The sequence below is a fragment of the Chelon labrosus genome (genome assembly GCF_963514085.1).
Source record: "Chelon labrosus genome assembly, chromosome: 8".
Classification (NCBI taxonomy): Eukaryota; Metazoa; Chordata; class Actinopteri; order Mugiliformes; family Mugilidae; genus Chelon; species Chelon labrosus.
In genome coordinates this window covers 28115497-28141611 of record NC_140358.1, presented here as the reverse complement: position 1 = coordinate 28141611, position 26115 = coordinate 28115497, and the positions used below count along the sequence as shown (strand labels likewise).

The 26115-nt window shown below is 42.7% G+C and overlaps 1 protein-coding gene across 5 annotated transcripts in view; it reads left to right on the top strand.

Moving 5' to 3' along the window:
* Nucleotides 1–15671: 15671 nt before the first annotated feature.
* The window catches only part of glra1 (glycine receptor, alpha 1), a gene marked incomplete at both ends in the record, with an annotated part of 110675 nt that continues 100231 nt past the window's right edge, over nt 15672–26115 (top strand). For 4 of the 5 annotated variants that reach the window (XM_084549718.1, XM_084549719.1, XM_084549717.1 and 1 more), the window contains one exon: nt 15672–15742. In XM_084549718.1, coding sequence (XP_084405844.1) covers nt 15672–15742 — 71 coding nt within the window. The remainder of the gene's footprint in view (nt 15743–26115) is intronic. The other variant, XM_084549720.1, reaches the window with a different exon arrangement.

Below are 26115 nucleotides of genomic sequence, written 5' to 3'. Positions count from 1 at the left end.
GATTAGAACGGAACGTCTTCAAGAAAGTCTACAAGTCCAGTTGTTTGAGCTTTATTTTATTTTTTTTGGTTTTCTTTATCCTAAGGAGATGGAAATCCTTTACAGTGTGCAGGACAGAATGTCACTGTGGTTGCTTCTACGCCGTTGTCTGCTGGAGTGGGTGAATCACAGAAACTCTGGTCTCCTCTGGAATCAGTGGTGCAGGTGCTTGAGAGGATGACGTTGGACTAACATTCAAACATCTTGAACAACATCCTACATGAGACCATTGGGACCTTGGGTAACTCCAAGAAGCGTCATCAGAGTTTCCACAACTTTCCACAACTAGAAGACACAGACTCAGAAAATGTTCTTATTTATCATTTCATTCTGTGTAATTTTGGTCTTTTCTCAAGTACATTACATATATCGCAGATGTTTTATACTCATCATGTGATTTCTGCCCAATGCTAATCCTATTTGTGCTGCTATTCTGCTTTTTAAGACTAACAATCCTATTGGAGTTTGTCATGAATGCTGATAGTGTATGTTCAGCCTCCACTGCTTCTTTTCTCCACTAATTCTACTCACTATTTTGTGTGTGTGTTGTAATTTTTCTTATTTAAGGTTACAACAAATATTTACCGTCGCTGTACCAATCTGTTTTTTCTCTTATCTTTTTTCTGTTTCTTATCTGACTTGTATTTTTGCACTGTCTTGTCTTGCAACAACAAAGTCGGATCTTATCTTAGTTGATTTTTGTTTGCAGACACACCAGCACTGGGCCCCCGTGCACGAGTATTTATCAAGGTTATGAAATGTTAAACATTATAGGCTGAACTATTTCAGAGTGAACCCATCTTACTCTGTGTCTTGAAAACATACAGTCAAAATGTCTTGATAAAAATCTGCACTTCTTTTTTAGGCTGGGTTTAAAGCTGACACTGAACAGTGAGCCGAGAGCTGGGGGAAGAATATGATCCACGGGGGAGATAGCACAACGGGTCGTGATGCAAGTCTGGACAGGGTTATATGAAAGGTTGAAGCTTCCCTGGGATGTCAGTAGCCTCCGGTGCTGCATCCACACTGCATGCACACAAGTTCTTGCCTTGTGAACTCTGATTGGCTGTATGTGCAGGGAACCCAAAACAGATCCCTGAACCTGAAGTGAACTGTGAGGAAGAAGAACTAAATGAATAAAAAGCAATAAAACATGCTTTAAAGGTGAGATATCTGAACGAGGTGAGGTTACTAATGAGATTACTTCACATTCAACAAATTAAAAACAACTGTAACTAAAATAGTTGATACCAGGCATGGATGTCCTGGCTATTTCTTTAGCTCTTTATTTCTACTGTTTTATTTTCAGTCTCTTCATTGCTGGACACAGATCTGATGGTTCTGTCTAATGTATATTTTTACATTCAGCTTCGTCCTATATATGTCAAATCTCGTCCTTAATGGAGGGCTCTCTTTTCGTTTCAAGTGTGTTGACTTTCTGCCCTCGTGTTCTCCCTTGTGCTGATTGCCCCGCCCTGATTGTTTGTACCTGTGTCGTTGTCCTTCCTTCGTATTTTAAGGGGAACTACTGTTTTTTACAACCTGGACCGTATTTCTGGCATAAAATACGATCGTTATACTCACCCATATAACTTCTGTGTCATTTGGAGTCATTCAGACGATATTTAGATCTGCGTGTATCCATATAGTGGGAGTGACTGGGGCACCGAAACGCAGCCTCTAAATAACGCATTATCTGCTGCGAAACTCGTTCATTTCACCAATATTTTGTTATGATACGCTAGTGCTATTCTCCGTTGAGGCCGGAGTTACCTGTTATCATCATCCAGGGTCTGTAGGTCAATCCACAGATGGCAGATAATGCGTTATTTAGAGGCTGCGTTTCGGTGCCCCAGTCACTCCCACTATATGGATATACGCGGATCTAAATAACTCCAAATGACACCAAAGTTATATGGGTGAGTAAACGATCGTATTTTATGCTAGAAATAAGGTCCAGGTTGTAAAAAACAGTAGTCCCCCTTTAAGTCCTGTGCTTGGTGTTTGTCATTGCCAGTTCGTCTTGTCTGTTTGTCAAGTGTCCCAGTTGTCAAGTCTAGTCTTGTAAGTCTTGCTTTATATCCTGCCTGCTCTGATCTGAATAAACCTGGTTTTGTTGCCTACCACTGAGTTGTGCTCTTGAGTCCTGCAGCCACAGAGTCGTGATAATATGTCATTTATTCCCCAGATCTATTTCTAATGGTAACCTATGGACACTGACTATTCCCCTTCAACTGACGAAGATATGTTAAGGTTTTGCATTTCCACACAGACAAACATTGCACACCAAGCCTGGTATGTTTTATTAATTGATTTATTTGGAAAAATTCCCACTCAAACACAGTTGTCCTCTCGCATCTTGAAGGTAGAAAAAGAAAATACTGGGTCAGTCCAGTCCTTCGAAGATGTCAAGAGCATCACCTGCTGATAAAAGAGCTGTGAAATTATCAGCTGCTACCACCCACTCTATTTGCTCACGTGACCCCTAACCATCCCTTAGTTATGCTGCTATCGGTCTAGTCCGCTGGGGGACTTGATTTCTTCTTCTCTCTCGTTATCCTAACGAGCTAGCTGAGTGTTTCTGACCTGCAGAGCTGCACACTACTCACCTGTGGTCCTGCCTGTGTTCATACCTGAACGCATAAACCTGCTCCTGATGCCTCTTAAATTCAATCATTATAGCGGCTGACTCACCTGTAACAGAATTTTTAACCAGTTTTAGGTCCCCGAGCTTTTGTTTATCCCTGTAACAGTAACTCTATGAGCACTCTGTATTAGCCTGGCTCCGCCTGCCTACGTACTTCCGCTCATTTGCATTCCCTACAGTACTCCGTCTGGAATAGCTTGATCCGCTAACGTTTACTCCGGCCAACTGGTTGGCGAACCAATCAGCGAACAGAGGGCGGGTCTGAGAGCGATTACGTTTCAGTTGCGCGCCGAGTTTGAAATGTTTACACGAACGGAGACGGATATACTCGAAGCCATTCGCTCCGTTGTGGATATGCTCCCTGGCATTACAGCACTTTTATTCCAATTTCGCGTCCTTAATTGCAATGGGGGATGGTAGAGTAGCGATTTGTTTACTTGTTGCGTTCTTGAAAGCGGAAGAACGAGGCAGCAGAGCCTGAAGGCTCCGGCGCATAACATACGTCATTACCAAACGTGATTGGTTAAAGGAACTCCGATGATTTTAAACCTCAAACTGCCCTCCCACCAGGAAATAAACGTTTGCCAATGGAGCTAGGCCAGACTCTCTGCGAAGTCAGAGAGTCTGGTATCCAGGCTAACTCTGTATACCCACTAAACCTTCTGCAATGAATATTTTAAAAGCTAGCTCTATTCATTCTCTTTTATTCATTATCAGTCTCTTGTGTAACATGCATCAGCTAGATCTCTTTATCAGAAGTTTTGCATGTATTGTGGCTCTGAGCGGTCAAATCGACTTTAGACTGACGCAAACAAAAGTCTTTAACAAAAACTTGGAATCGATGTAAAACTTATGTTAGAAAACGTGCAACGAGAATATTCACAAAGCACTTTAGACTTGACGTGGCGTTTCAGAAAAGAAGAAAATTCAAAGCCGTCAACAGTAAGAAAAAAAACATCATGCACTTTTTTACTGATGAATTATCGGTGATGCTAACGGCGACATTTACTCAGAGAAAAGATTGTGGAGTCTCGTTATAAAAGAAAACTGAATCGCTGAAAAAGAGAAAGCAGAGCAGCTCAGGCTGTCAGTGGCCGTGAGGAGACGGTCTAAAGGGGAACGAGCAGAAACAACGTTCGCTGAGAAACAATGAGTGAGTCGTGACTGCCTCACGCTCGCCGATGAAAGCTCAGGGTTGAGTCAAACTGGATTTAAGATGTTTCCTGAAAGCATCCTCCAAACGACACACTCAGCCCTGAATAGAAACCATCAGATTCTTAGCTCCTGTCATTTTGTTTGTTCCCTCTTTAAATCACAGTGTGACCTTGTTGCCTGGCTAAACACAAGTAACTTATAAATAAGAGATTGTGATTTTATATAAAATAATATGAATAAATGCATGCAATTACTTTCACCGCAGGGGTCTCGTATTCTCTGGATCTGGTTTAAGGACACAAACGTCTAAAATGTAAATGACAACAGATCAGAACAGTCGAATGAAGACACAGCATCCGTACTTATTTAAAATCAGACATAAAAGAAGTTTCTGGTCTTATAGTCAGTTTTTATGACGACCAGACAACCGGACAGAACAGGAAATAAAGTTTAGAGCTAAAGTGAAAGGTATATTTACAACCATCGTCACAGTAATTAGAGTTGAAATTATACATATTATGCTGCCTTAAACGGTTGGGAGTAAATTTTATATGAGCGGCGCCATCTTGTTGTGTTCGCAGCCTCGTAAAAGGGTGAGTTATGACATTTTTGGTGATGTTTTCAGAAATGGTTGCGGTGGATGATGATGTAATAAGTAGGGGTGGGACTCGGTTAAAAAAAAAATCTAATTAATTAGAGGCTTTGTAATTAATTAATCTCGATGAATCACATTTTAATCGCATAACAGTATTTGCCCCAAAAAGCAACATTTTTTAATTTAAATGGATTTTAGTGGACGACTGAATCAAATAATAGACACAGACATGAAGTTTTAAAGCCTGGAAAAATGCATTTAATTGCAAAACTCAACAGACATAAAGTTAAAGTACCATTTAACAGTATTGACTTTAAATGGTAAAAAAAATAAATAGATTTTGGCTGCCGACACGTCTTGTCTTTGTAATTAATGAATCGTAATTAACGCGTTAAAGTCCTAGTAATAAGTTTGCAGTTTAGTTGTATATAGAGTTCTTATCATAATTTTATAATGTGTCTGAGGAAAATGTTGCTAAACTTGCCAAACCGTTAGCCCTGGTGGCTTCTAGACGCCAGTAGTTGCGTACTAGAGTTGTTGGACACCAAAACAAACTTCCCATGTGGCAACCATGAGCCTTGTGGCAGATCATCTCGTCCCAGCTGAGTTCTAAAAAGTTCTCTTCATCGTTCCATAATATGTCTTTGGGGAAATGTTGATATTCCCAACGCCCTCGTACTTTCAATATGCCTTTGCCTTCACTAGCAGTGAGACAGCAACAAGCTACGACACATTTTTTTAATGGAAGCTGGTGACATGAAGCTGCAAACTGATGTGTGACCCAGTTTGAGCAACAAGAACCAATCATCAACCAATCGTATGTGTTTCCTTCACCTGTTGCAGTGTTTTATATATAAAGACATTACTTGTTCCAAACTCACCAACCAACAATCCTAGTGTGCATAAGAGTACCCATTCTTTGTGTCTAACAACAGGAAATAATTGAAATTCCTTCTTCATCCCTGCCTTTTCCAGTGAACTGATGAATACATTCACTTGCCAGTTCATTAGGCACACTAGTGAAAACAACTGTATTGGACTAAACCGTTCATAAATGTTATGGTATTCAGCTTCCTTCTCCTGGATCATAACGTGAGTGCTGATAACAATATTCAAATGCACGTCTGGACCTTTTTCCCGTTGTCTCATGTCCGTACTGCGTCAGATCTCTTCCAGATTCTGTATCTTCCACTCGGCCTGTGACACCGAGCGCTGCAACGCTGCCCTCCTAGAGCAGCCATCGATTATCTGCTCTGATGTGAAAGATGCTCACGTTTAGGCCTTTCTTCAAGTCTCTCTCTGAAGACTGGGAGAGTGGACATGACGACCTTTAGTTATAGACAAATGATACTGAGACACTGCTTTCATTAGGACACTGGAGCTATTGATTAGTCCTGCAGGCCTGCTGCTGAACATCGTCCTCACCCGGAGCAGAAAACCAAACAGTTAATCTGATAAACGACGGCCTTTTGAGGGAAGTAAATGACACCACTGAGCAGAGAGCAAACAGCAGCTACACACACAACACGTATCGTACAGTTGTTTTTAGGCTGCCGCTGTCAGACTCTTCGATCACAGTTCTCAGCGAACCATAACAACTCCAGGACTCCAAATGCACCACGCAGCTCGTGAGCCTTCTGCACTGCCGTCTTTGCATCAAGAGACTTCTCTTGCTTACCTGCTGTAACTTCACCTGACAGGAAATAACCTCGGGCTACGGTGGCGGTAAGTGGACCGAGCTGTATCCAGTCTTTTGGTGATGCGCTGAAGTCTCGGGTCAGTGTGACGGCTGCTCAGTTCTTTTGGGAGCAGCTGATTCTTTAAGTGATACTGATGAAGTCTTGGAATAGGGGTTGTACAGACTAGTTACTGCTGTGCCATGTTTCTTTAAGCATCAACTAGTCACAGATCACGTGACAATAACAACTAGAGATGAGATTTATGTCTCTTTGAAGGGAGCCTGATCTTGTGGATCTGTTCCTTTCAAAGAGACGTTCAAAAGACTCGATCATTTTAATATGTATTTATTTATTTGAGTCCAGGCTGGGGGTAACTTATTTTGTCCTCAGAATGTAACAGGGTAAGATTTGGATCAGAATCATTCAAACTTAGACATCCCACCAATACATATTCTCCTGGTGGGACATCTGAGTCTACCTATAGATCAAACATATGTTCTAGATAGACAGATGATTTATTTATCACGTGAGAAATACGGTAAACATTGTTGCGCTGACCGGGAATCGAACCCAGGTCCACTGCTATGCTCGCCACTATACCCGCTCTGTTACAACAACAACAAAAAACAATGTCTGCAACTGCGACTTGGTTCCTGTCGTTCGTTTGAAAGAGCCGGTCAGTAGATTCGGTTCGTTCGCTTACAACACAACTCTAATAGCAACATGGACGCCTCCTAGAAGTCAGGTGAGGAGTCCAGTGGGTCGTTGCAGAAAACTAGCAGCTACAAATATTTTTTTGTGGTGGAAAGTTGGTCTGGAGTCTCTCCGTTGGGAAATGATTATGCTCTGGCACATATCTGCTGGGCCAGGGATGGGCAACTGTCGACTTCACTTGAAGTGGCCCTTAGATTCATTTTTGATAATTATAAAAATGTGTCCTTTGCGGCACTGAATCAGTTGTAATGACAAAGTTGGCCCCTAGATGGCCTCTAATGCAGATGCCGCCTCGTACACGCTTCCACCGGGTCTTCTCTACCAGTGAAGAAGAGACATTGCACCGTGGCTAAGAGCGGAGGAGAGAGATAACTTGATCGAGAAAACCGTGTCTTTCAGGTGAAAGAACATTATCTGTTCACAGAATGTAAAGGCAAACCTATGTGCTTAGTCTGCTTAGAGACGCTATCTGCCATGAAAGATTTCAATTTAAGTTGCCGCTACAACACGTTGCACAAAGCTAATGCTGCAAGGGCTGCTATCATAGCGGACCTTAAATCAAGGTGAAGTACGCAAACAATAGCGACTTTTTACCAGTGGCCACTGCTGGTAGTGGTGAGGTAGAGTGGTACAGGGAAAATATTAAACTCTTTCTTAGTGTAAAAATGCACAAATTAATAATAAAAAAATAAAAAAATCACAGTAAGTGGTTATTTTTTGTTTGCTTCAATAAACATATATATATATAATGGCAGTTTTATCATATCTGGTTAAGTGCGCGGTCCTATGTGGCCCTCATGTAGTGTCGATGAAAAATTGTGGCCCCCTCCATCATTTAGGTTGCCCATCCCTGTCCTGGGCCAATCAAATCATTTGGATGGGGCTTAATGTGGTGATAGACGGAAGAGTAAAGCTTTTTTACATCCTCTGCAAGAAGCAAGAAATTTGTTCTCGCTCCTAGGGCTGCGAGAACAAGAACAAAGTTTATTCTGGCCAGGTCATTTGTACCTCACGAGAAACTGTGAAAGTGTTGAACTCCAGGGAAGTCCTCATTGGCCCCTCCCACTGCAGCATACGTCACATGAGCAGCATGGATGTTGGATGTGAGCCAGTCGTTTTGACGACCGTGTCCGTCGGATCACGCCGTCCATTCAGTATGCACCCACTCTACCCAGGAGACATTAGCGGTCACACTCTGAATATTAGCATCTGGGAATTCACAGAGTCTTCACTAGCATTTTCTGCATTTCCACATTTCCACGTTAACCATACCCACTTAAATTTTTGACCAATCACAGAAAAGTTGCCGGCACCACACGAGAAAAAACTTCTGCCCGGTTGATGTGTCGAGAACAAGACGAACTCCCAAATGAGTTCTGCGACAACAAATTTCTCTGAGCAGAGATTAACTGAATTTGTTTGCAACAAAATCGCCGCTGTCGGAGAAGAGAGACGTTTATATTTTGTAAAAGATATTGACAGCATTGAAGGCATCTGTTGGGAATTAGTTAATCACCTAATGTCACGCACTTCGTTGCTCTGATGGAGTGGAAAATTGTTCCAATTGTTGGACGTTCTTGGCTCACTAATGAGCTAACTGGCTCTGGTTTTTCAGAACATGTCACATTTAATTTCACTGGGAGATTCTTTGCAGCCTGAAGGCTCCTGAGGTCGCCTGTTTAGGGACAGGAGTGTCTTTCTCTTCCACTTTCTGTGCTTTAATTTGAACCCTCTGGGAATTGAACCTGCGACCCTCCAGCCACACGGCCCCTCCCCCTCTCGTAGCATCTTCTATGCAAAAAGAAAAAAGCCCTCTCTTCTGCAGCGATGGGTCAGCTGGGTCGGTCGAGCCACTCCAAACGACGTCTGAAGCCAATTACAGCCTGCTGTGACTATAAATAACCAGCGCAGCACTTTACTGTGCATTTACATAAAGACCTATAATGGCCGTGTAATGCTTTAAATATTCATCAGGCTTCCTTTGCATTCCACTTTTCATTTCCCACTTTCCACTGAATTATAAAAAAGAAAACAGCTTTCTTGTGAAGCCAGAAAATGCACGAAAACCCCACAAACTGTTTGTATGTGTCACTCGAGGAAAACTCTAAATATTGTATATCTGAAGCATAAAATTAAATCGTGAAGTTTGTTAGTTTCTCATTTCCTTTTGCTCCGAGTCACTGACTGGGACAACAGTGGAGCAATAAACATGAGTACTTCATACTGTGACGATAATATTCTGACAAAACACTGCGAGTTAATATTTAATTATCGTAATCGACTCGCAATCATTAGCTCTGTTAGAATGGATATTGGATCGCTGCTGCAGCTGTCATCAATCGTTGGGCTGCACTTGAAGTCTCAGCGCAGGTCATGTGCGTTTGACATTTGTTTTCTTTATTTCCCAACGTGATACATAGAACGAGCTGCAGCGTAGAGGCTTGTGTTGAGCATCCTTGATGTTTGGAACTGTGATTTCATGAAACCGTTCCCTTGTCTCCATTGTTTACTTTGAGCTCTGAAAGCTGAGTCTAATGAAGACATCATATCCATATTCAGCAGCTCTTGTCCCTCTCTCTCTTACTTTATTTGTGTGCGTGTGTGCGTGTGTGTGCATGTGTGTGTGTGTGTGTGTGTGTGTGTGTGTGTGTGCGCGTCCTTCAGTCCCAGTATCAGTTGGCCTTGTGATTCCTTCTCCGCCTGCAGGCATTAGAATCAGAGTCACGTTCCAGCGGGCGCTTTGGACAAAACGGGTCCCGAGGACGAGGAGGAAGAGGAAGAAGAGTGTGTGTCTATGTGTGTGTGTGTGCAGAAATAGAAAGCACTACAGCAACATCACAGAAGACATTATTAGACTGTCAGGGAAACATTTAAGATTATACAAGATTAAAAATATACAGAGAAACACGGCTCACTTACTGTGAGAGCACCGGAGCGTGAGTCTCCTACTGATCCATTTTAAATCCCTGTTGTAGAGTTACAGTACAGGATCAGTTTGTTGGTTTCTATATTTAAAATGATACGTACAGCACCAGTTTGGACACACCTTCTCATTCAGTGGTTCATCTTTTTGACAAACGTCCTCGTCCTAAAGCCAGAATAACTTCAAGTTGATCTGGAGTCTCTCCGTTGGAAACTGATTCTGCTCCTACAAAGAAGAACAACAGAGTCCACTATCCCATCTGTTCTAATATATATATATATATATATATATATATATATATATATATATATATATATATATATATTGACAGTGAAATAAATAAAAAGGCTTAAATACTCCTTTGCTCTGGTTGTTTGAAGGATTATCCAATCGTGTGCAGAAGTATCGGTTGAAATGTGGCCTAGAATTTAATCCAAATGGAGAATTACCAGACTCATATTCTGATCATTTTCCACGTTGCAGGTTAATACTGAAGACGTCTAAACTATGAAGTGACACATGTGTTTTATATTTTACACTCTTCACAGTAGCCACGTTTAGCTTTGATGACAGCTTTGTTCACTCTTGGCTCAGCTTCCTAGAGGTCGTCACCTGGAATGGTTTTCAGTCCACGGCTGAGCCTCGTCAAGAGTGAACTTAACAGATGAAGAAGAAGTTTTAACTCAACTTTATTCCCAGTCCTGAATGTCTAGTGTAGAAGAAGATGAACCAAGATGTCTCCACGTCTCCATCTTCTCTGTCCACATAGATTCCATCTTGGTTCATCTTGTTTCTCTACCTCCATGTTTCTGTCCCTCACCTGATGTTTACTTCACGTGGAGCAGACATGCTCAGAAAGAAAGGATTTATTCCAGTAACCAGAGACTGAGATGATTACATGAAGCAGTTTCATTCTGATTGGATTGTAATTCTAATTATTAGCTGTACGTGTAAACATGGTGAGCATCTTCTCTCATGTTACTGAGCCCGTTTTTACCTATTTGGTCCTTGTTAAACTCATCTAATTGTCTTCCTCAGCAGATGAATACTTCAGACCACTTGCAATTTCAGGATTGACTATAATACAAAACATTATGACCACCTTCCTAATATTGTGCAGGTCTCCCTTGTGGTGACTCATCAGAGAATGGACATGGGCCTTCTGAGGGTGTCCTGTGGTGTTAGTGTGGGGGGGGGGGGGGGGCTTTGAGTGGAGGGGCCTCTGTGGAACATCCCACAGATACTTGATCAGTCTGGGATCTAGTGAATTTGGAGGCCAGATCAACACCTTGTGCCAATTATTAATACCACATATTTAAGTTAATATTAAAAGTTCATGCAGCAAACCAGGAAGTAAACTGTGATCCCTCCAAATAACACACACCTCCACACACAGACACAAATACTGTACACAAGCACAAAGCTGCAGATCCACTAACAGATCCAGCCATGCGTTCGTCCTGTGGAGCAGGTTATTCCCACAGTCTGCATGTAAACACAGAAATTAAGAGAATGTGCAGAGAATCTTATCATGACATAATTCAGATGAATGATGTATGAGCTCATGAATTATTCTGGTGCCACAAACTCACACAATGAGTCTACTACAGTACAGTCTGTGGGTTTCTTGTCCCTGGTGGATTTTCTCCACTGCACCTTATCAGTCTGTTTATTTATTCATGTTTAATCTGGATCAATTTATCATCAAACTGAAACCGTGCTGTGCTTTAGGTTATCTCATTCTCATCCCTCTCTGGTGTGTTCAAAAATTGCTCCGACTCATTTCTCTGGCTGTCTTCTTTTTGAGGAACCCCTTCAACCTGATCTTAACCATCACAACTTAATGCCTTAATGCCCCGACCCTTGTGAGCACCGGTCACGATGCCCTCGTCCTAATTCCTACTACTGCCCACAAACTGGTCCTGCAGAGATCCTGAGCTCAGTCGTCCTCCAAAGAAGGTTCTCGGTCATCCAGAGAGCTTCTTCATTTCTAAGGGACTGGTGGGAAGTTGAAGTTTGCTATAAATAGGAACATCTGAAGGTGTTGACCATCAGAAACTTTCTTGACTAGTGTCCATTAACGGCTAGATACTTACCTGTTGTTGACACAGGCGACTGTTTCCCTATGAACGGTGCTCTCAGTTTTCTCTTTGAAATGTCCTTGAGACAATATGTCCATGTTTTATTTGCTTCATTCCACGTGCTATGTTTTATTTCTTTTGCTCAGGACGCAATCCAAGTTGATGATCTTTAAATACTCAAAGGGTATATTTGATGCTATGATTTCATAGATTTTCCTGCCAATCATAAAATCTAATCTCAATCAGAGTCCCACATGTCCTCTGCCTCTCTGTTTCCGTGCTTGATTCATGGATGCAAAGTTAGTCAGAGAGTCTTGAAATGAACCTTGATAACGTATGAACACATTGTTCCTGAAACCACAACGTCCTGAGAACCACTGGAAGTGTCTGTGAAGTGTTAAGATATCAGGATGGTAAAGGGTTCAGCACGTTCCAGTGTCCCAGGGATAATATCAGTGTTTACGTCAGCGTACGTCGATAAAACCGTGTGTGTGTGGTTTAAACTGTTCTTCAGTTTGTTGCGATAAACTCACAACGACTTTCTTCAACATTTCAGAAACTTCAGACTCTTAAAGTTTATGACGTCAATATTTATGTGTGTTTTTATTTATTTACAGATTGTGTTGAAGGGAATATTCTTGGCAAACTCAAGACTTACTGTTAAATCAAACCCACACTTATTCAACTCGTCAGGTTTTAGATCTTCATCCATCAAAAGTTTTAACTTCCAAACTTTTCATTAAGATTTGGTGGTACCAAAGTATAGAACAGCACCTTTCCTCTTTAAAAGAGTACAAAAGATGCTTCAGATAATCATTTAACTGCTGCTTTTCCTCGTGTACTCGTCCATATAACCAGCTTTTATTTGCTTCATTCGCCGTGATGTGTTTGAAATCTGTTTCTCAGGAGACAGTACAGGTGCATAGACTGCAGAGATGTTCTATTTAGTCCGTTTTATGTAGTTATATTATTATTTGTGTTAATTGTGTGCTCTGTGAAATATTAATACTTTTAAGGTAGAGGCTTCATATGAGCCCACGTAGGTTTTTCTGCCTCTTTCTGCAAATAAAGAAAGAAAATAAATGAAATCATAACATTTTTGAGTCTTATGATCATTTACTGATTTGATCTTATACATCATTTGAATGAAGTTTCTTTATTACGCATCGCAACAAATTAAAATGATTACATTTAGAGGAAAACAATCATTATATTCTTAGTGCGAACGTCTTAATTCAAAATAGATTGCAATAACTGCCTCCTCCTGACTGCAGATACACTACCTGGCCAAAAGAAGAGAGGTCACACACCTTAATATTTATCTTTGATTACAGCTCATTCTCTGTATCATTGTTTCAATAATCTTCTCCAAAGTCACCAGATTTATTTCCATCCAGTGTTTCATTCATTTTTCACCAAGATCTTGTATTGATGATGGGAGAGTCTGACCACTGCACAAAGCCTTCTCCAGCACATCCCAAAGATTCTCAGTGGGGTTAAGGTCTGGACTCTGTGGTGGCCAATCCATGTGTGAAAATTATGTCTCATGCTCCCTGAACCACTCTTTCACAATCTGAGCCCCATGAATCCTGGCATTGTCATCTTGAAATATGATCCATTGATGGAATAACCTGGTCATTCAGTATATTCAGGTAGTCAGCTGACCTCATTCTTTGGGCAACATAATGTTGCTGAACCTAGACCTGAGCAACTGCAGCAACCCCAGATCATAGCACTGCCCCCACAGGCTTGTACAGTAGACACTAGGCATGATGGGTGCATCACTTCATCTGCCTCTCTTCTTACCCTGATGGTTCTCCATTATCCTTCCAGTTTTTAATAATGCGTTGGACAGTTCTTAACCCAGTTTTAGTAGTTTCTACAATCTCCTTAGATGTTTTCTCTGCTTGATGCATGCCAATGATTTGACCCTTCTCAAACAGACAATCGTCCAAGTGGCGACTTTTTTTTTGGCCAGGTAGTGTATGACTATTTTACCTTTTTTATTATTTTGAAATTGTGCAAAATAAGGAAATGAGGAAAGTAAACCTTTTCCTAAAGTCTTCCCTCTCAAACAAAGCTCAGTGAGGTGCACGTGTATTTAATATGTCCTTAAGCAGATCCCAGGTCTGTGAGGTCAGCTTTAACTGAACTCTGACTTCAGTCATTTATTTTTTCTTTCTTTCTCTCAGAGGCAGAGCTCGTGTCCAGCTACAGTGACACCTCCGCCGGCCAACCAGCTCCGAGCTCCGGCCCCACGCCGACCAATGACAGCCTCCTGTGGGCGTGTCTGTCCGCTGCGAGGTGCGTTTTTTGGAGTTTGGTAAATGACTGCAGCAAGAAAATCCAGTGTCGGAGCGCAACCGAGGCTGCCTCGACTGTACTGTACCTCCGTGTGTGTGTCCGTGTGCGTGCGTGCGAGTATATGTGTGTGTTTGCGCCCGGCAGGGGCCAGTGTCGCCGCCGCGCTCCTGCGCCACGGAAGAGGGGCCACATCAGTCCGACGCGCAGGTCTGAGCGGGCTCTTCTAAACCCTGTCACCGCTCTCAGGTGGGTCCATTGATTTCCTCCTCTCTTTTTTTTTTTCTAAACGGAGCCGGTGTCCGGGAGGGAGCGGATGCGGAGAGCAGCAGCATCAGCAGCAGCAGCCGCCGGTGCGTCTCCAACTTGACCACCACCAGACAATGGGAGTAGCTGAGCCGTGCTGCTGCAGCGCCAAGTACTACTACAACTGCTCGCCCCTGGGAGAGAACTACGAGGAGAAGAAGAGGGAGAATCAGCAGCAAGAGGAGGAGGTAAAGAAGGAGAGGGAGAGGAAGAAGAGGAGGCAGACTTGTTCTACCTGCAGACCTCCCTCTCTGAGCAGCAGCAGCAGCAGCAGCATCAGCAGCAGCAGCTTCACCGGGAGTCCCGCAACAGCCGGCGACACGCACGGATCCAGAGCGGCCGCCTCTGGGATACATGTGAGAGGAAAGCTGCAGATCTGAGAAGAAGCGCTGCCCTGCGTGGCTCCGATCTGAGTGGAGTGTGGATCTGGGGAATGTAACGCACAGTTTGTTTCTTGTTTTTTTGTGGAGACAGAATTCATCCCGCATCCAAACAGCCTGTGATTTTTTTATTCTTACTATTTTTTACTTCTGAAGGAATATGTTTTATTTCCCTTTACCCTTTTTTGTGGATCGCACAGACTGGACTTAAGAGTAACTGGGTGTACTTGTTTGCTAATTACCAGCAGCCCCTGAGCTGCTCTGAGGACCCCCCCCACCCCCCTTCCTTTTTCCCTTTTTCCATTTCCCCCCCTCTTCCTCCCGTGGACGAGCTTCCTCCCCCTGCAGCCTCTGCCGGCTCCTCCACTGCCTCTGTCCCTGGTCCTGAACACTGTTTCCGAGTGGATTTTTATTTTATTTTTTTGTGTGTGGATTTTCTTCTTCTTCTTCTTCCTGTTCCGTGGTGACGGCGGCGCTGGGGGCGTCGGAGCGGACACGAGCATGATTTCACGGGGAGCGAGGTCATGAGCATCCCGCGGCTTGGCTCCGGCGACGACTCCGGGATCTGAAACACGCACACACTCCTCCCCCCCCACCGCAAAGAAAAAAATAATAAAAAAAAAATCGACTCACCTTGGAGGTCACAAACCACAACCACTCAACTCCCCCCCACTCCCCTCTCATCCTCTTCCTCCTCCTTTTCCACCACTGAAGGATTTTGCATTGAGGGGAATTCATCCTCTCAAGAGTGTGGCCCCCCCTTTCTTTTCCATCTCCTCCTCCTCCTCCTCTTCCTCCTCTTCCTCCAGCAACAACCCCCCCACACACACTCCCACCACCCCCCCAACAAAATGAGACTGGCAAAAATGTGCCGACTAAACGCGCTGGGGATCTATTTGTGGGAAACGGTAGTGTTTTTCAGGTAAGCAGAGAGAAAAGTGGAAACTAACGTGTTTTAATTCTGTCTGGGCTTCGGCCAAATGAAACATTTGCATTTGTATTGGCTTCTGCTGCGTGGAAATTAGAGGTGCACTCAGAAGTTTCGGTGAAAACTTGTCAAAGTTGGGTTTGCGTGGTGAGTTAACTGCTCGGGAGCTGTCTGCGTGGAGCAGTGGGTTGAATTAAGACGAACTGAGTCCAGGCTGGGCTGTGGAAAAGAGAAGAACTGCGACCACTAGTGGACGTTGGAGTGTGTGGTGGTGTCAACAGGCATGTGTGTGGGGGGGGGGGGAGTGGACTCTGTTCTGGTGTTTAGGTGATGTCCTCGTTTGTCTTAAAGCTGCTGTGTTGCTCACATCAGTCAACGTGGAAAGGTTCACATCCCAGCTTTTCATTTCCTGAAAATCTTCATCTCATTTTCATTGATGAGACGGTCGGACGTTGTGACGTTGGAGTTGACAAGCAATCAGAGAATGGGCTAGTAGCTGATTTACAGGCTGGGCATCAACCTGGTTTTCTCTTTTCTGATATATGCTGGTTCCTTTCTGTGTGTAGTTTGCATGTTCTCCCTGTGTCTGCGTGGGTTCTCTCCAGGTTCTCCAGCTTCCTCCCACCGTCCAAAGACATGCTGGTTAGGTTCATTGGTGATTCTAAATTGTGCATCTCTCTGTGTTAGCCCTGTGATAGACTGGAGACCTGTCCAGGGTGTACAGCTACATGCTACGTGCAGCTATATGTGTTTTTTTTATTTTTTTGCATATTATACATTTTCTCTGGTGTACCCTTATTGGTCAACTCCAGTTCCACTCTGCAAACTGAACCTCTCGTGCAAAAATTCTGAGAGTCCAGTAAAATTAATCAGTAGTGTGAAGAAATGGGAACTGTAGACATCAAGTCACTGAGCTTCCAGTGGAATATTGTGCAGAACAACTAATGGCTGACTACTGGAAAACACTAACCATTAAGAACAGGTTCTTAAAATGGCGCATTAGATTAAATAAGTGAATGATCTAGAATCTTAATGATAAAAGGTTTCTGGACTCAAACATCAAACTGAGGATACAGGCATCAACCTAAACATGTTTTTCTCTTTTCAGATATATATTGAGTAAGTACTTTGCCAGCAGCTATGTGCAGCTATATGTTTTTTTGCATATCATTCATTTTCCCTGGTGTACCCTTGTTGCTCAACTCCAGTTCCACTTCCTGCTGGAAGCAACACTTGTTCAGCCTCTGCTAAAAGGTAGACCCGTCTGCAAACTGAACCTCTCATCCAATAAAATTAATCAGTATCACAATAATAATAATAATAATAATACATTTTATTTATAGGCGCCTTTCAAAACACCCAAGGACACCGTACAAAGTAAGACAGGGTTTAAAATACATAACAGACACCAAAAGCATTAAAAAACTACAAGTATACAAGTATATTATGAAGGAATAGGAACTCTAGACGTCAAATCAATGAGCTACCAGTGGAATATTGAGCAGAACTAATGGCTGACTACTGGAAAACACTAACCATTAAGAATAGGTTCTTAAAATTGTGCATTAGATTAAAGAAGTGAATGATCTAGAATCTAAATGATTTCTGGACTCAAACCTCAAACTGAGAGTACGGGCATCAACCTAAACATGTTTTTCTCTTTTCAGATATATATTTAGTAAGTACTTTGCCAGCAGCTATGTGCAGCTATATATGGTGTATTTTTTGCATAGTTTCCATTTTCCCTGGTGCGCTCTTGTTGGTTTTGAGGTCATCTCCAGTTCCAGTCCCCGCTGGAAGCAGCATTTGTTTTGTTCATCCTCTGAAGTTGCCCATTCATCAAGGCCCTCGCTCACACGCTGCGTTCAGAACCCAGATCACCCTTAAATGTTGCAGCGGTAGCCGAGTCCTGTAGAAAACGGGACGAGGAGACGCTGCCCCAGGCTCGGAGGGTTTGACTCAGTTGTTGTCGGAATATGATTCTGGTTTGGATTTAATAGTGAGGTTGTTGTGAAGAAGTTCAACTACTCTTACTCTTCTGTTCATCACCACATTAAGCCCCACCCCCAAATGATTTGATTGGCCCTGCAGATCTTTGCAGGAGCAGAATCAATTCCCAATGTAGAGACTCAGAGAAGTCAGGCTGGTTAATGTGGAACTGTTGATTCTCTTTCAGGTGTTTGTAGATAAAAATCTTCCAAACTAAATTAGACCTTTATCCTGGCTGTCAGGACTCCATAGTCACATTTCTGTGAACGTTTCTGGAGTCAAACTGCAAACTGAGAATGATCATATTTGCTGCTACCCAACAGTTTCTCTCCAGTTTTACCCTGAAAGCAAACCGTATGCAAATACCTCACTGTATAATCTGATAATATATTTGAGTCGTGCTTTGCATTTCCAACCTGCGGGCAACTCACACTCTTCTCTTTATTGCATCAAGCGTGGATATTATCTGTCTCCCAGGCCTCAGATGTGTTTCATTGTGTGAGCGATTCTTACTACCTGCTGCAGCGCTGCGCTCATTTTTCCGCTGAATGAGGCGGCCATTTACAGTCGGGATGGGTGGAGGGTTTTTTTTTTTTTTTTGGAGGTGGCGGCTGCAGGAAGAGTTCTGCATTCAGTGCACACGTCGTTTAGTTAATGAACCGGAGTCGGGATATTGCCGTCTCAGCTCCTCGGGCCTGGACGCTGCAGTTCCCTGCTTAATTGATATCTCTCTCCCATCCGTCCTGACCCGGACCCCGCACTCCTCATTCCACATTCAGCCTTATTGCTAAACATTGATTAGCCCGTCAATGGCCGGGGCCAGACCTGATGAATGCACGTTTAATGCTCGCACACCTCTCTGTCCGAGCTCGTATTATTCATGAAGCAGGATGGACACGAGAGCTGGGAATTTAGATTGAGGTTGGACCTGCAGGAAGTGCAGTTCGTCTTTTATTCTGGTTTAAATTTGTAAATTGTGTCAAAACTGGTGAAAGTGAGAACCAAGAAGGTGAGATAACGTCCACTAAGATTAAATCTGTGATGGTTCTCAGTCATAAAGGTCACAGTATGTCCAAGGAAGCTGAAACAAGGTCAACTGGACTTGTAGAGATTTTTGAAGACGTTTCATCCAAGAAGCTTCTTCTTAGGAAGCAGTCGCCCTTGTTTCCGCTTCTTTGGACGCAACTCTGCGTCTTTTTACTTAAGTTTTATAGATCAAAAAAGACACCTCAGGCAACAACATCAAACGCTGTGTTTAAAATAAGAAGATGGTTAGGGAGTTCATGGTACTGGATGACCAGAACATTTCTATTTATTGGACTTAATCCAGTTTCACAGTGCACAAGTAAAAGAAGAAAAGCCGTTAGGAATCTCCAGGGGAGGACATTTAGTTTATTTAAGATCAGATCTGGACTCAGATTGTCTCAATATTAAAAGATCAAGATCAGAGAAATAATCAAGAGATTTAAGCATCGTCCACATATAAAGTGATTTTTAGGCCGAAGTAACTCTCATGTATGCAAAGAAAAACATCAGAATATTACTAGTGTATGGAAGAAGCTAACTCTTCTTGTTGTCGCTGTTCCACACTGATCAGCCGTAGCATTATGACCACCTTCCTAACATTGTGTAGGTCTCCCATGTGGTGACTCATCAGAGAATGGACGTGGGCCTTCTGAGGGTGTCCTGTGGTGTCTGATCAACACAGATACTTGATCAGTTTGGGATCTAGTGAATCTGGAGGCCAGGTCAACACCTTGTGCTGTTATTCATGTTTTTTTTTTTAGTTGTTCCTAAAGTGTTTTTGTGTGTGTGTCTGTGTCAGGCTGCATCCTGCTGGGGATGGCTGCTGCCATCAAGGAGTGTCATTGCTATGGGGTGGGGGTGCCTGGTCTGGTCTAGGTGGGTGCTACATGTCTAAGTAACATCCACACCAATGAATGCCAGGTCCAGAAGTTTCCCAGCAGAACACTGAACTGTCACAAGATGGTTTAAATGTTATTTACTTCTCCTCGTACAAAGAGATCTTTGCTTGGAAAAGACTGATGACAGCTGGTCCATTCTGATAAATGCTCTGGTTCTTGATCAGCTTTCATATCTTGTGATAGATATGTGGATTACAGTACAGCAGTCAGCTCAGCTCAGTTTGATTTATATAGTGCTGATAACCATCAAAGCTGTCTCAAGAGGCTGTACAGAGCCAGAAAGCACAGCAAGCAACTGAACAGGAGACTCAGGATGCTTTCACATCTGCATTTGGTTCAGAATCAGGGAGGAACTGATGCAATATTGTTATGGCATTAACCTTAAATTGAATTGTGTTCACAGAGCAATCGAGACTAATTTCTGCTGTTACGTTCTTGCAAACAGTTTTGGTTGTAGATTCGTAGGAAGAATTCAGGAAATCAAGAAATAATCAAACTGAAACTAGAGAATCAGCAGAGAGTGTGGTGAGATGCTGTTCTGTGGTTCATGGACCAGAGTTCTGTTTGTGAACACCTCTGTCTCAGGTAAACTACTTGGTTTTATAATTATGAGGTAGTCGTATGGGTCTGTGGGTAGAGAGTAGAGTGAGACATTCAGCTCTAGTTGCTGCTAAAACCGTATATTACCCATAATTCTCATGGAGCTCATCCCATACTGTGATCAGAACCTTGTGTGTGGAACATCCCAATCCTCAGTCCTGCAGCACGTCGTCCGCTTCTATTGATCGCTCGGACAAGAACGATTAATCAAAGCGCTCGCCGTTGCGTTTAGAGAATGCCGACGCACGGGCCGTGAACCGCCAGGGACTGCCAATCAGTCGGTCAGGATGATTGACAGCTCTCCACACGGACGCTGACATCTCTGCTGGATTGCTTTTCTACCAGGCAGGAGATCGTTGTTCTTGGAACAGCAGAACTGTGGAGGTTAGCTGAAGTACAAGAAGCTCTGGGGAAGGCCTGCTGCCTCGGTGTGCACGTATCTGTGTGTGTGTGTGTGTGTGTGTTTACAGAGGGAATAGGTTTATACTAAAACTGGAGCATGTGTACAGTTTGTCACAAAGTCCTCTCGAGGGAAACTTGTTTCCACCGAATTAGATGCAAATATGAAACTGATTTCCTTACAGTTGTGCAGGAGGCGAAGTTGTTCTGTTCACACCGTATTTATCTTTCTTATTCTGAAATGAATCAGGCGTTGGAGGCGATCATTTGCCGCGAGCCTCTGCCTGTTTTTACGGCTTCATTTGTCGCAGTGCATCCGCAACGATTAAAGCATCGCTGGGTTGTTTTTTTTTTTTTTTCAGCTTCTCTCCAAGAAATAAACAACGTCGCTCGTCTCAGCATCCGCCTCGCCGCGATAACGCAGATTGATCGCCCCGCTCTTTTCCGGGTGCTTGCACAGATCGTTACTATGCACACAAGCGTGCAACAGCCCCTCAGTATGCAAACTATTCATCTTCACCCTGAATCAAATGTGCAGGGAGTGACCTTTTCCCTCTATGGATTCCTATATTCAATAAAACGCTTGATTCTCTCAAGTGGAAACAAAGCAGTCCATATAAACACGTTATCCATACAGTTCACGCCTCAGGTTGAATTATGAGCCTCCTCCAATCTCTACGTGTAACGCCGTCCGGTAACCGCTGAAGGGGAATCCATAAGAACAACGTGATCTATAATATACGTCTGCAGGGTGAATATTCAGCCGGGCCTCCAGATGTTTTTTCAAGGTAACCTTGAGCTGGCCTTGAAAAAGCAGCGGCATGCAGGGATCGCCGCTCTTCAGGAGTCACGCACACTCGCGCACTCCTCCATCACGTCACAGAGTCTAAATTAAATCTGACTCTGCCAGTTCAGGAAATAAATTGATGCTGAAATTCGGGTGATTTAGACGAGGTCATTCGTTGGCTGTTGGCTTGAAATTATTTTGAGTAAAAGGAGCGCTGCATGTCAGGCGCTGTTGAGTCTTGATATTAAATAAAACGTGCTTATCCCGAACTGGATGGCAGGATGGAAATTGGGAGCGGACTGACTTTTGAAAGTGAGCAGAGAGACCAAAGATGCCGGCGGTTTGTTCATTAAATGAAAGGTTAGCCGCGTGACAGGATGACTTACGAGAACGTCACCGTTACCTTGAGTGGTATTTCAACATTTCCAGTTGCAGCTTTCATTAGCTGTATATATATATATAAGTGTTGTGACTCAGTGCTGGCTGTCATCAGTATTTACAGTCACGTTTCAGCCTTACCTCTGTTTTCTCATAACCAGATTGTAAGTTTGACCTGGAACATAGTGAACAGAAAGAAGTCTGTGTTTGGGCTTTTCTTTTTTTTTCATGAAGTGCAAGGTCAAACTTGAAGTGGCAAAGAAAGAAAAAGAGATTTCTTTTTTCCTCTGGTGCTGTTGTTCACTGGGGAAAACTGAGCACTGTCATATCAAAGCTGCTGTAAATACCACCAGCTGTACACTTGAGATTTAGACTGGAGTCACGCTTGAAAACTCAAGACCTAGGACTTGACTGCTGTGATACGTGACACCTGTTTCTCTAAAAACTCAGCTTGACAATAAAAAAATAAATAAAACGACGGCAAGCAGATTCTGTGCAATTTGGCTTCTGCTGACAGCATTTGGACTTGCTCCTAAGTAGGACTGGATTTAAAAAAATCGATTTTCCCATTCAAATCCATCTTGATTAGGACGATCTGATATCGATTCATGAAATCCTCTGATTGAATTTTAAAATAAATGCCATTTCCTGCACCTTCTTGTTTCAAAACTCGCTGTAGTCTTGCACGATTGCTCAAGGTTAGTCGACGTGTGAGGGTGATCCAAAAAACAAAAGCAAAGAAGAGCTGCACAAAAGCAAAGACACAAGAAAGATGAGAAACTAGAGGAAAAAAAATACCACAAACCTCTGGAACCAACGACAGTTTTGAGAAAACCTCTGTAAAAATGTAGACGACAATGATCAAAAATTCTTTCAGAATCTTGCAATATTAGACAAAACCTAAACCTCGTTAGGCGTCACATCTCCAGCCTGCTTCATCCTGATTAAAAGCAGCACTGATGTTTCCTTCCTGCAGCATTGATTCACCAGACAACTGCAGTGATGTTCAGGGATACAAGTCCCACACCGAATTTTCCTGAACGTGCAGAAAGTATTATCTGCAGAGCAGGGACTTTTTAAATTTGATTTAGGCCTCGGTCTCTACAGTGGAAGCGTTTGTAGGTTGGGGAGTTGAGTCGTTACTATGCACACAAGCGTGCAACAGTTTTGCGCGATTGCACAAGATTAGTCGACGTGTGAGGGAGATCCAAGAAAAAAACATGACAGAAGCTCCAACTCTGAGAGCAACGTCAGACCTGAAAGATGACTGGATTCAAATGACATGACGACAAAGAAGAGCTGCACAAAAGCAAAGACACATGAAAGATGAGAAACTAGAGGAAGAAAATACCACGAACCTCTGGAACCAATGACAGTTTTGTGAAAATCTCTTTCAAAACAGACTGAAATACCCAGCCCTGTTCCTCCACCAGAGATTGGTGGAGGAGCAGGGCTTTGACAAGACATGAAATTCGACCTGTGCTTTCCCCAAAGGACTTTGAATTCTGCATCCTAGTCAGAACTATGAATAGAGCATGCTCTAAAAAAGAAGAAGAGGTGCAGACTGAAGCCAACCTCTAGTATCTGCAGCAGCTGACCAGGTTTAGATGTGAAACAGTGCAGCATTTACCGTTTATTTAGATCTGTTCCTCTACAGGCGTATTTTTATATTTATCAGTAGGGACAGCTAAATGGTTCAGATGCATATTTAATTACTATGAATATGTATAAGGAAATTAAAAATTACAAATGACTCAGTGGAATGAATGTTTAATGCCAGGCACTGTGACTCGTTCTCATGAATTACATCAGTCACAACTCTTTGAAGCTTAACAGGAACATTAATGACATTTAAATAAGTTTGAATAATTTCAAACATTTTTTTTTTTTAATTGTGTTTTATTATATATTTTAAATGGCATTAGTGGGCTGCTTTGTGAGCTTTAAGACAAAATGTTCATTCAGAGTTAATGAATTATTCTGAGTGGTTGAATGATCCTGTTTGGTAATCACAGCCAGACGTTGAAGACACACAGAGAGACGTGTGTGCTGCAACTTTTCTTCTGTTGCTGCAAGACATTTTTATAGAGAGAGAAAGAAAGTAGGAGACAGTTGTGTCAGATTGAAGGAACGTTGATGAAACAGACTCACAATGTTGCTGAAGGACGTTCTCTAAACCTTAAGACAAATGTTCTAGCCTGGAAGACGGACAAAATTCCCTGTTTGTTTAGTTTTTTTCTTTACAGCTTAAAGTTGATCTGGAGTCTCTCCATTGGGAGATGATTATGCTCCAGCTCAGATCTGTGAGACCAATCAAATTGTTTGGCTGTAGACTCAGTGACTTACAGTGGGTATTACCACTTGAACGTCACAGATTTTATGCACACCACCATCTCTGAAAGACAAAACCTATTTGAAGACAGCATTATATCTGTTTGAAAACAGCCAAGATAACTGGAGGGTTCTGAGTGGCGTAGAGTTAAATTTGCTTATGGTAAACGGCTCTGATTGGCTGTAGGACTGTCCAATTGCTTGGAGAATAAAATCCAGATTACGTAGCTACACCACCAATATCCAGAAACTCTTGCAAGTGTAAGTCCTCCAGCATACTCTAAACTGCACCTCTACAACAGATCGAAAGCCACTGAAAGACGACCCAAATTAGACGACATATCAAACGTGCAACGATCTTAAATTCTTTTGGAATCTTGCAAAATTAGACAAAACCTAAACCCTGTTAAGTGTCAGATCTCCAGCCTGCTTCATCCTGATTAAAAGCAGCACGAGATGTTTGCTTCCTGCAGCATTGATTCACCAGACAACTGCAGTGATGTTCAGGGATACAAGTCCCACACCGAATGTTCCTGAAGCTGCAGAAAGTATTATCTGCAGAGCAGGTACTTTTTATATTTGATTTAGGCCTCGGTCTCTACAGTGGAAGCGTATGTAGGTTGGAGAGTTGAGTTGCTCAAAATGTTCCGCAACGGAAATGCACCCAGAATCAGTTTGGTGTCAATGAAAATGATCTGACTTCAATATTCCTCTCTTGATCCTGACAGGGGGACAAATGTGCCTTTCATTTTCTCGCTACACTGAATCTGCAAGTCAGAGTTCACAGGTCAGAGGTCAGCTGCAGGGCAGAGTCTCTGGAGCAGGTCGGGATTTATCGTGTCGCTCAAGGACGCCGCAGGAAGACAGAGAGCTCTGGCAGCGTCCGGCCCTCAGAAACCTCCCGGTGTCAGCGAGCATACACACCGCGTTCAGCCAAATTAAAGCAGCCGTGTTATTTATGAAGCCGCCCTCGGGCTCTTTCATTTGTTCTGCAGCTACGTGCCTCATATTTATCACTCACATCTCCCATCATAACAAATCATAACACACACACATATATATATATATATTTTCTTCTTGTGATCAATTTTCCCAGTAATGAAAAACAATTGACTTCTCTGGTGGAGTTCTTCAGCATCTCTATAATAATTAGCTTCTGGGCAGGTTCATTTCCAAAGCTTGATGTATGATAACACGTTATTGATTAGCAGACAGAGACAGATTTGCACCGTGAGTGTTTTATCAACGGCCCTGCAGAGCTGCAGCCGAGCTACAGCGAAGGTGAATTCCTGGAAGTGTTAGGAGCTATGGTACATTTCTGTAATTAAAGAGGGCTCTGACAGCAACAGAGACCGGTAAATGTGATTTTGTTGATGCAAGAGAAGCACAGCAGGGAGAGTTTTATAGTTTAGTGAGGATATAGAAATCAGGCCGCGGTTAAGCTGAACTTTCATTCTTGTCACTTTTTAAATTCACTCATTAATTGTTCAATAGATGCAGGAAATGAATTAACAACATGTAAGACGTTACGATTAATGTCAGATATCCACAATCTCACCTCAGCATGAACCCAAATCCCATTATTGAATGTCTAAAGTGAGTTTTAAGAAAGAGACAAAAGGCGATGTGTCGTCAAAAGACCATAAAGTATTTATTCAGTTCAGAATATGTTGTAGCAGTGATTGCCGGAAAAGGAACTCTTTGGACATGTAGGTGAAGTTGAACTAATTGCCCCGCCCAAACGATTTGATTGGCCCGTCAGATCAGTTTCCAAAGGAGAGACTCAAGACAAACTTTCTACCACAAAAAATTCTAGGCGAGGATGTTGGTCTGACTTCCTGCTTAAGCACAGATCAGATCTTCTGGTTTACTGCCACCTACTGGACTGGAGAGGAGCAGGTTGTTGAGCTTAATTCTTTAATATATTGGGAGACTATTTTCCCCAAATTTTGGAGGAA